This window comes from Microplitis demolitor, chromosome 7 (genome assembly GCF_026212275.2).
Source record: "Microplitis demolitor isolate Queensland-Clemson2020A chromosome 7, iyMicDemo2.1a, whole genome shotgun sequence".
Taxonomy (NCBI): Eukaryota; Metazoa; Arthropoda; class Insecta; order Hymenoptera; family Braconidae; genus Microplitis; species Microplitis demolitor.
In genome coordinates, this window is record NC_068551.1 from 16,858,009 (window position 1) to 16,870,576 (window position 12,568).

At 29.0% G+C, this 12,568-nt stretch overlaps 1 protein-coding gene across 3 annotated transcripts in view; it reads right to left on the reverse strand.

Annotated features, from left to right (window-relative positions):
* The window catches only part of LOC103569403 (myb-like protein I), a 153,722-nt gene that overhangs the window by 83,439 nt on the left and 57,715 nt on the right, over positions 1-12,568 (reverse strand). For all 3 annotated transcript variants that reach the window (XM_053740525.1, XM_014439947.2, XM_014439946.2), the window contains exon 3: positions 4,444-4,519. In XM_053740525.1, coding sequence (XP_053596500.1) covers positions 4,444-4,519 — 76 coding nt within the window. The remainder of the gene's footprint in view (positions 1-4,443; positions 4,520-12,568) is intronic.

Genomic DNA, 12,568 nt, shown 5'->3' on the forward strand with positions numbered 1-12,568 from the left:
CACTTAAAAAATTCAGAAAAAAAGTTCCTGCACGGAAAGAAAATTATGGGAAGTTTTCTTATGCATTATGGGAATAGTTCCCATAATGGTATAAGAATTGTACCCATACCATTATAAGGATAGTTCCTATATGTTATGGGAACCGTTCCCATAATATTATGAGACCTATTCCCATAATGTGATGGGACCTATTCCCATAATGTTATGGGAAACCATCCATATAATATGATAAAATTTTTATTTAGCAAAATAGTATAGAAATTTTTTCAAAATTTGAGATTTTATCGAAATTCAAATTTTTATTTTCAAAATTTGAATTTTCTTGAATGTTCTGCGCTGACAAAAAATTTCTGTTAAAAATTTTGATGTTTTTTGCCAAACACAAATTTTTTTTTTCAGTGTTTGAATTTTTGTTTTTATGTTTAATAATATTCCTGTGTATTGCAGAAGTGATTTCGACAATTTTCTTTGATTTAATATTTTTATGATAGTATGGAAGCCATTCCCATAATGATATAGGAAATATTCCCATTGCATTATGGGAACCATTCCTGTAATGTTATAGTAGTGGTTCCTATAATTTATGGAAATGGATCCTATAACATAGAAATAGTTCCCATATATTATGGAAATTATTCCCATAATATTGTAGGAAGTCTTCCTATAAATTATAGGAACTTTTCCTATAATTATGGGAAGCATTCCTATAATTATAGGATTTGCTCTTATAATTTATGATCGTAATTCCTATACTGGTATAGGAAAGAATTTCACAAAATTATGGGAACCATCCCCATTATTTTCATTCCGTGTAAAAAGTACTCAATCAAAAATTTTACTCTTCAATGTTTTCAAAATTCCAAACATAATTTAAGTTCGAAATTGTCTCAAGTTAGAAAGTTTATGGTTACAAACATTTTTAGAAAGAATTTTTTTTTACACAGGGCATGACAAAGATCTAAAGACATTTTCATGGACTTTCAACATATTTTAATATAATAAGTATGAAAATTATTGTAACAGTACGGTGATATCATCATGTGTGACAGTAATAAATACGATATAGCTGGATTCCCATCGATAATTTTAAGCCACAAGGTATATGCAGACACAAAGCTCTGTAGCAAGCTCTCCTAAAAACCTCATAAATATTGTTCTCGACTTGTCTGTATTCTCTACATCCATTGCAATATATTACAAGCTCCACGTCTATATATAAAAGTATAGCCTAAGGTATAACATACCTTCTCATTCCACTTGGACACGATTCTACATATATGAAAACGCGTCTCCCGTGACAAAGCCAAATTTAAGCTGCGCTTACGTAGGAGATTTTCTGCTGGTACGTGAGCGCGACAGTTTGAAACCCAATCGCTTTAACAGGCAACGAATGAGGTGCAAGAGAAAAATAAAGAGTCAAAAAAAAATGAGAAAATAAGCAGAATTTATAATACTGGAAAATCCCTTCAGGATAAAGTATAGGCACAAAAGAAAAAAAAGTTGTGTATAAATTGGATTATTATTGCAGTAATATTTTAACAGATAATAAAATCAATATAACATTATATAATTATATAAAAAATAGTATTATAGTGACAAACATGGATTATGTTACTGAGTTTTATACTAATAATAATACAATAGAGTATTCAGAAATTTGATTGACGTTAATTAACTTCGAATAAAGTTACTTTCAACCTTTTTGATGCCATGTTAATTAAATGTTGTAATTTAAATTTAATATTCCAATTTTTAATCGCAGTAAAACAGCTCAAAAATTCTTGGTTAAATGTTGATTAAAAAACGATTGACCCTACGGGCCGGCCCCAAAATTTCCCACTGTCTCTAGCGCAAATTTAAAAAAAAGAAAATCATACGGGAATTCAATATTTTCATTACTTATGAGAATTCATAAAAAGAATAGTTTGCATAGAAAATTAAATGAGCTTTAGTTTAGATCTGGTCGTCAAGTAATGAAATATTCAATGAAAATATTAATTTTTTTATTGGCAATGTTCCATAAGCTAAAGAATCGATTTTGTCATTTTTGCGACGATCGAGAGATTTTTGAAAGCAAATATCTATCGCGATTTTCGCAATATTTGGCCGCGTATCTTATTGTGAGTCGTTCGGGAATAAATAAGGAAATTTGTTAGTTTTCAATTTTTTCCCCAGCGATATCTCCTGATCGCATAAACCGATTTTGGTGGCATCTATGTTTTTCAATGCGGGTTTTCAGGCTTTAAAGCTGATTATATTTTTGAACCGATCGATAGCAATCCTTAAAGATATACTAAAATAAAACTAAGTATTTTTTTATTAATTTCACTTTTTAAATAACTCCAAATCTTAACCGACGCCTTCTGAAATTTTCACGTCACCTAAGTTTTAAAAAATTCTTCCAAATGCCCAAACCCGATCTCAATTCATAAACAATCAGAAGAGTTTTCTAGGATCTCAAACTACTACACGGAAAAGAATGATTTTTTGACGCAAAATATTTTTGTACATCCCAAGGAAACTTTTACCAGTCCTAAGAAATTTTTTGCATTATGAATTGAAAACAAAAATTTTTTTGGCTTGACAAAAAATTTTAGTGAGGAAAGAGAAGATTTCTTATGCTAAGCAATTTTTATTAGCCCCGAGAAAAATTTTTCTTTTCATTTCGTAATAAAAAATTAACCCTACGGGCCAACCCAAATCTCGAACGAATTAACCGATTGAGAAAGCTGAGGTGGCAATCGACGCGTTTTATTAAGTTCTAAAGCTGATCAGATTTTGGAATTGGTTTATACAGTCATTTTGAGATATTTCAAAAAAACTAGAAAAACATTTTATTTTTGATTATTTCGGTCACGGTTTCTCTCGAATGAATGAACTGATTTTGATGGTTGGGGTGGCATTCGACGCGGCTTATAAAGTTTTACAGCTGATTAGATTTTGGAATCAATCCATCAAGCACATTAGAAGTTATCCAAAAAAAACATTTTTGAAAAAATTTTATTTTTGGAATATCTTCAAACGCACCCTACCGATCTATTTATAATTTCTCACAGCTTTTATATTGACAAGCCGCTTCGAATGCCACCTTAACGATCAAAACCGGTTCATCTGTTCGAACGATACAGATATTTACACACTCACACACTCGAACATCATTTTGAAATTAGTCAGAATAGCTTCCTAGGGCCTCAAAACGTCAAGATCTCTTAGAAATTCGATTTGCAAATTCGAACCAAAACCAACCACTTCCCGAATTTTTGAAAATTTTTAATTTTCTTAGCGGGAAGTTAAAAATATTTCTTGCGCCAAGATATCATCATTTTCTACGTAAGAACAATAACTTATTTCATTTCAATTATCAATTTTTTTGAATAAGCAAAATTTAATTTAAAAATCGACTTTATATTTAGAAGCTCTACTTAATTTTATTTCAATGCTGTTCATATTTTTGTATTTACTACATATAGAATTTTAATACTTTTCAACTGTAAACACAAATTTTTCGAGTGATGGGTTATATTTATTTACTTTTTTTTTTCCATTTTTTTTTTCAAAATTGTATTGTTTTAATTATAGCAAGACTACTTTATACGTATGTTCATAATATAGCGTTGAAAGCTCACCGTTATGTAGATAAAACGTGCCACATCAGCACTACTGTTTATTTGATAACAATGAATAAGGGGAAAAAGCTCTATACAAATAAAAATGCTAAAAATAATGGAACAAATATTTCGAATACACACGAAATTTATGAAGCAATTACAATTTTCTGAATTACTTACAAATGTAAATAAAGAAAAATTATTAGTGCAATTAATTAAATTAATTTCAGTGAATTATTTAAAATAATTTTTTTTTAAATTTACATTTAAATGTATTTGTTAATGTAATATAAATATATAAAGGACGATGATAAAAAAAAAATTAAGTAAAAGCTTTTGCACAAACACAAAGACAATGGGTCTGATCGGATAGCAGAGTATAAAAAAAAATGTCCTTAAGAACGATAATAGAATCTCATGTTTACTTGCGAGTACTAAGAAAATAGTAAACATAAGAATGAGAGAAGGAATAAAAAGGATGAAGCAAGTAAAAATAAAATGGCAATCCTTGAAAAGACTGATGGATAGGGGTCAAATGTTCTCGAAACTCGAGATGAAACGGAGTAAGGAAAATTGTAAGAAGAGTGAAAGGAGTAAACAAGGACATGAAATAAAACGTAGGAAGAGAACTTTGGCAAACTGACACTCGATTCAAAGACCAAAGACCCCAAGAGACGAAACAAACTTCTCTATCCTTTTTTCATTTTCTCAAATACATAAATAAAACTATGTACAGCTTTACTTTTTTATCTTATCATATTTTTTTTTTTTTTTTTTTTTTTTTATCATTTCATTCCACAGATTTATTCAATACAATATAATAAAATTCACTCACCATGTAGAGCCTTGAGATATGCTTTGCCTGCATTGATCAGTTGCCTAGCTCCTGGATTGAATTTGTCCAGGATATTCTGAAAAAAAAAGTGCAAAAAAATATGAAAATCAGAGCATATATTATATACCCTTAAATCTCAATTCACTTGTTCAATTTAAAAAGTTCCCCATCCATTCCCAAGTGAACGGCTATCGTTTCCACCCTAAAATACCATCACCCAACAATTCTTTTCTAACCACATTGCTTGAGAAACTTTTATAAACGCTTTTTATTCGCTCTATTGGATATTTCTTTTCTTTATTATTTTTTTTTTTTTGTTTAATTTTCTTTGGTTTCTACGGGATTGCAATAGAGAACATTGGATATTTTAAGGATATACGTATTGGAATCGTTTACTGGACCGTATGATTATTCAGAATGAGCTTGCAGTATTTTCGTGGACTGTGTGTGCATATGATGTAATAAAAATTTTAAAATAAGTACAAGAAAATTGGAAATATGTAGCATTGAATGTATAATGATATTCATAATATTTAAAGAGTTTTTTTGTATAATATATCTTATACCGTTTTTTAAACCCCTTACTGCGCTGTGCCTTATAAGATTGTGTGCTCTTATTATTATTTCACGAGTGAAAACGAGAAACTGTCAAGAAGATAGAGAATCACGAGGTAAGATTGCATTTTCAATATTAAAGATAACTGTGTATAAAATGAAATTGGCTAGTATATTATCTTATCAAATTTAGATTATCTTAAGGAGGGATAAAACACTTACTGACTGAAAGTAATGTTTTCATAAATTATTTTAGCATTATTTAAATTTAGGTAAGTTAATATTTTTACTCATAATATAAGTATTTGTAAAATACTTTAATCCGCCTGCAAATTTTTGAAATTATGAATATTATTAGTAAATTTTTTTACCATAAAACTATAAAAATTTCATTCTGACACTGGCAGAAGGGGGTGACAAAATAAATCTTGTAGTGTCACGCGTTAATCCTGGACAAAATTTTTTTAACAAAATATTCTCTGACAAATGATATCGTAGTAGATGTTTATAAATCTATAGAAAATCATGACTCGTCACTTTCTAGGAAATCTATAGAAAATCTGCTGAAAATCATGTCACCTTTCTAGAAAATCTATAGAAAATCATGACTTGTCACCTTTCCAGGAAATCTATAAAAAATCTGTAGAAAATCATGACGCGATCTTCTCAGAAAATCTATAGAAAATCTGCAGATAATCAAGACGTGACCTTCTAAGAAAATCTGTTGAAAATCATGTCACCTTTCTAGAAAATCTATAGAAAATCATGACTTGTCACCTTTCCAGGAAATCTATAGAAAATCTGTAGAAAATCATGACGTGATCTTCTCAGAAAATCTATAGAAAATCTGCAGATAATCAAGACGTGAACTTCTAAGAAAATCTGTTGAAAATCTGCAGATAATCAAGACGTGACCTTCTAAGAAAATCTGTTGAAAATCATGTCACCTTTCTAGAAAATCTATAGAAAATCATGACTTGTCACCTTTCCAGGAAATCTATAGAAAATCTGTAGAAAATCATGACGTGATCTTCTCAGAAAATCTATAGAAAATCTGCAGATAATCAAGACGTGAACTTCTAAGAAAATCTGTTGAAAATCTGCAGATAATCAAGACGTGACCTTCTAAGAAAATCTGTTGAAAATCATGTCACCTTTCTAGAAAATCTATAGAAAATCATGACTTGTCACCTTTCCAGGAAATCTATAGAAAATTTGTAGAAAATCATGTCACCTTTCTAGAAAATCTATAGAAAATCATGACTTGTCACCTTTCCAGGAAATCTATAGAAAATCTGTAGAAAATCATGACGTGATCTTCTCAGAAAATCGATAGAAAATCTGCAAAAAATTATGACTCGACACCTTTCCAGAAAATCTATAAAAATGATGACGTGAGCTTCTAAGAAAATCTAAAGAAAATATGAAGAAAATCACGACTCGTCACCTTTCCAGAAAATCTATAGAAAATCATGGTGTGAACTTCGAAGAAAATCTATAGAAACTCTAAAAAAAATCTGTAGAAAATCATAGCCCGTTACTTTGCAAGAAAATCTGTAGAAAATCATGAATTGAGATTAGTTCTATCTAAAATTATTTTATCACTTCAAACTGAGGAGAGACTAAATACCATGTGCATTAAATGCTACTTCTATCTGGTATGAGATCAAAATTTATTTACTGTCTAGAGATTTTTTCAGTACCAAAATTTTTAGCTAAATTTTACTAAAAAATTTTCTAAGCGTAAAAATTTTTTCTCAGAGTCCAAAGAGACAAAATTCACATTGTAAAGAGAAATTGATGGACTTAAAATCTTCAAATATTTTTTTTTAGTGATTACCTTTTCACGATTAAATCTCACGATTTTTATTTTTAATCAAAACCTACTAGAACACAGAATAATCGATAAATATGACTTTATCGCAAACTGAAGTTAGTAAACATCTGATTATGGCCGGCTAATAAATTTCTAATTAATTAAGCCGCTTTATATAGCTTCGAAATAGTAGATTAACTTATATGATAAATTCACAAGCCTATTAAAACCAATTCACTCGATTTGTAAAATAAACATTTAAATAAACCACAAGTTTTTTCATTGAATAATAAAACAATTATAACCAACTTCAAACTCCATATATTTATTCTTTTTTTTTTTGCTTTTGACAAGTTAATTGAAAATACATGATTGATATTGGTATTTGATAAAATAATCATATTTTAGCCGAAGGTATTTATTGTATTAAAAAATACTGATGTAATCAATAAGCGAAAATATTTATGCAGAAATTTTAATAAAAGTACCACAGCCATAACTGAAGCGAGATATTTTAATAAATTGATGATATATATATGACTGAATGAATGAATGAATGTTTAGTAAATTTATCAAGGGCATTAGAAATGAATTTATATAGCATCCAATGGTAGAGGCAAGTCAGAGAATTCGTCGCGAACTCGCATATTTCCGGCGGCAGCATTCGGTACAATATGGTGCAGCATTGAAGAAGGAAAACGTCACACAAGAGAATGTATAAAAGAGGACGGGAAGGATCCGGGAGGAAACGTTGGTAAACCGAGTTTAATTTACCCGTCAGCAGCTGCGATCGATATCCGACCACATCGACATCAGGCTGTAAGTCCTTTTGCAGAAGAGGAAGACAGAAAATCTTAACTTTGGCAACTGTCGAACGGAAACGTGGTTTGGTGAATACATATACTATAGGCTATACACTAATGCTGTATATATATATATTTTGGATGAAAGGGGGTGAAGAGTATGAAGGAAAAGGCGATGACGAACAAGAGATGAGGAGACACTTGTGTTCTCCACCGGTGACGCAAACCTGAAAACTATGTACAACAGTGTGACAAACCCTTGAGTGTATGCACCCTACAAACCAATTCCTTGATAGAATGGGCGGGGAAACTGTAACATAAGGTAAAAAGGGTGTGTGAGCCACAGCAGATTCGTAAACTTAATGCAAGAGACACACACGCCATAGAGGTACGAAGCTACTGTGGCACTGAGATACGGAGCTACACCTTTACGAGAGGAATTTTGAAATTGAGATTCTCACTTCCGGCTGGAAGGGTACAACTCAAGGAAACTTTATACCAAAAGCTCAAATTCATGCATGAAATTCGTAAGGCAATATATATTATATATGAGTGTCATGAAATATATACATACATACAATGTGTGTCTAAGATTCAAATGACATGTATGCATGAAAATTAATTATTAATGCATCGTCTACATCTAGTGCATCAGAATATTTTATTATTCAACCGACAGCAAAGTTTTAATATTTTGATGAGATGTTTAAGGCTGGGCCGCACCTAACGAAATCTTGAATTTAAGTATTCTAATTATTTATTAAATAATTATTATAGCAGCGACTTTCTTAGCTTCCGACAGAAAGCAGGAGATGAACTTCCTCAGATGATTTTCATCATTCGTGTCCCATAAATATTCAAAACTTAATTAGAATTTTTAAATTCAAGATTTCGTTAAGTACGGCCGAGTCTTAACCTTTTTCACTAAGAAGGGTAAAATATAAGATATTATAAAAATATTTTTAAGTCTTCATTTATTACTTATCAAGTATTTTAAGTGATTCAAAATGTCCGGGAAAGTTTTTGTGTCGGTGCTTTTACGATTACGTTATACTACACGGAAAGAAAATTATGGGAAGTTTTGCTATGGATTATGGAAATAGCTTCCATAATAATAGGGGAATAATTCGTATATACTATGGTAATAATTCCCATAATGTTGTAGGACGTATTCCTATAAATTATAGGAAATATTCCTATAATTAGAGGAACCATTCTTATAATGTTATGGGTATCATTCCTATAATTATAGGAACTATACCTATAATTATGGGAAACATTACTATAATTAAAGGAACTCTCATAATTTATGGCCGTAACTCCTATGATGGTATAGGAAAAAAATTTCACAAAATTATGGGAATCCTTTCCATTATTTTCTTTCCGTGTACTTATAATAAATCTGTGTAACTAAAATTTGTTCGTAATAGCAGTTTATCTATCAAGTGCGATCGTGTTTAAGACGCGAGTGAGAAGATTACCAACACACGAGCGTCTTAGACTCGATTGTACTAGATAAATACATTAATTTGTGACAGATATTTGAAATTTACTACATTTAGTGCCTATAAATGGCAGGTTATAAATCCGCGTTTATTTATTTGGTAAGATTGTTTTGAGTATTAGTTGAAAATTAGAGAGAAGTCGGTAAGTGAACGAATTAAAATGATGATAAAATTTGTCACAAGATGGCTCGTTAAGTTACTTCGATATTTTTTGGTCGTTTGCTATCGCACATGTAACCAAAAAATATTTTTTGATCCGATGATGACGTCACTTTTAGAACGATTAGGTATCTTTTTTACCAGCTGTATCTTATCTAATATTTTTAGCTTCCGGCTATAGGCGCTAAATGTCGTAAATTTCAAGTATCTGTCACAAAAAATATTATGGTTGTTAAAATGTATAAAAAAAAAATATAATAAAATTTTTCTCCATTTTTTTGAAGTAACCTCATTATCCTTAAAAATAAAAAAAAATTGTGACGATCGAAACTCGGTCATTTTTTTAACAGTAAAATATTTATCGCATTCTAAATAAATTAAATCGGAAATAAATTTTAAAGTTAAAAATTTATAACAAAATCGAATTTTATTCTTGCAGTTATTTATAAAATATGAACAGTAATTTTTTCTCGTATTTTAAATTTCATTATGATTATAAAATAATCTTATATAACAGTATCGGTTGTCGCATACATAACAAACGACGTTATGAACAATAGACGGTTTATAATAAAAAAAAAAAAAAAAAAAAAAAAAAAACAACTAATATTATTAACAATAGTCACAAAGAAAGAAAGTAAAACGTGTAACAAATATCATTAAGTTTAATTATAAAAAATATAATAACACATAAAATTATAAATAAAATTCATATATATGTCAGTAAATACAATCTCTTAAGACACTCGACAATATTCCGAGTTATTTGCATAATACTAAGCACAATTCCTCTACTCAAGGAGAAAGCAATCTTGCAGCACAGGTTATAACGAGTTTAATAGCCGTTTAACGTTAGGGTAACTGATCAACAAAAAGAATGTGGTGTTAAAAGGTGAATGAACGACCGATTAACGACTATTTGATGAATAATTTTGCTAAAGTGTGTTAACGACAAATAAATAACTTTACGTATATAAATGTATGTTCATATTAATTTATGTATTGAATGATACAATAAATTAACATACCTTAATGTATTAAATATATAAATAAGAGAATTGTTATGAAGAGTAGTTGCATGAGATTCAAAGTTTAGCAGAAATTATGCAACGACTTGAGAATAAGTATTGCATAGTTTTGCTTGGGGCTGGTAAACGTTTAAATGGTTTCTCTTGATATTTTTTTAAAATTATTTATTATTATTTTTTTTCTTTCATATATTTATATACATTTATACATATAGAGCCATGGGATTCGATAGTATCATTGTAAAAAATATATTTATAAAAATAAAAAACCGGTCCTTATGTGGTATCCTTGGCCCCGGGGAATTTTTAGAATCGATTATCGATAGCAATGCTCCGATGAAATATATACGATTCTTATTTATCGTAAATCGTTGATTTATTTTTATTTTTTTATATAAATTTTAATTATAAGGTTATTCACCTCACTATATAATAATGTGTAAATTTATATGTAATTCATTGAGCCGTCAATCAAAGTTATGTGAAAACGTCAATCCTTATTGGCATTTATATTTTGTATTGATAGTATTTTCGAGTGGAAATTTTTTGCCAGCACACAATAAATTTGAATTTTTTTAAGTTACTGAAATGCGTTGAAATTTGATTTTTTTTTTTTTTTGGTTTTATATTTTATCCATTTGGTGAATGAAGAAATATTTTAGTAAAAAGAATTGTAGGTGATCAGTCAAATCGATTAAAGCTATTGTATTCTTGAAATCAGTGGTTATCTGATCTGCTAGTTCAGCGAAAAGAATTTTTCGGTTCTATATGTATATATATATATATATATATTTGTTGCGATTCGATACTGATGGAATTTATCCAAGCGAAACGAGAATATCTTGTAATCTCGAACGCAGCAAGTTACGTGGAATGAATTTTCGGTAAAAATAGGAAAAAAAAATAAATAAATAAATAAATAACTAGATAGGTTAAAAAATATAAAATATAAAAATGAATTTCGATCATAATAGCATTTCGATAATAATTTTTCATAATGGATATATATGACTTTTTTTTTAACATTTGTTTTCGTTACAAAGCTCAATAAAAAAATGATTTATTTAATGCATTTAAATCTGATCTATATAAAATATACACCGAAAATTTTTTGTATTTTTTTAAATGTAACGATTTACAAAAAAAAAATATGCAGATAAGGTAATTTCTTTTGTTTACATTTAGCTGATAAAAAAATTTTAGACGTACGGGAGGGTGGGGTAAAAAGGCCCCCTTCAAAAATTTTATCAAAAAGATTATTTTCTGTTTTTCTTTTAATTACCATAAATTCGAAATATTTGCGCATTTATAGCCCTACATGTAATACCTGGGGCAAAATGAACCAGCCGAAAATTCCGAAAAAAAAGATTTTTTTATTTTTTTTTCTTGTCAAATTATGAAAAATCTAATAGACATTCATTTTTCGGCTGATTCGATATGCCTGATTTAAATTTGGCAACTAAAAGTATTTGAAAATAATAATTTTTTTTTTAATTGATAAATTCTTTAATTCGATTAATTTTTATCGTATTCACAAATATACTCATCAGAATGATATTTATCTACACTTGCACAATATCATGAGACCATTTTTTCCAATTTTAACATTGAATCCATGATTTCTTAGATTCCGAGTAAAGTCCATTGCAATAACAGACAGTTACAATCATCAGTTTTAACATTCGGACACTTTTTTTTTGTGTTTGAGACTTTATTCTATTTTTGCAAAATCCAGCTACTTTTTTTTTTATTTTGGCGGGAATCTTTAATTTCAAATTCAATTGTATTGCAATAGTTGTGGAAAAATCATTACAATTAATTTTTTTTAGTGAAAGTGGGGAAACGATTTATCACACCTTAAAAATTTTTTTAAGTAATATAAAAATAAAAATGATTTAACAATTTTACAAAACCAATGAACAGAAAAAACATTTTTTTATCATTTTTTGGAGGTGGGCCATTATGCTCCAGAAAAAAAATTGTTTTTTAAATTTTTGGCCCAATGTCCATGAATTCGTTAGAGATAGGTCAAAAGTAATCTGATTTGATGGTTTTGAAAGCCACAAAAAGTAATAACCAGCTTAGGGGGGCCGTTTTGCCCCACGCTCGCCTAATTATTTAAAATTTTTTAAAGATTCGTTTTTTTAGGTATAAGTATAATAATATTTGTTTGAAGATTCTTGTCTGTGCTACTTTTTTACAAATCATTAACTTTTGATAAAATTAATAATAAAATTTAAATCTTTCTAAGAGCACAAT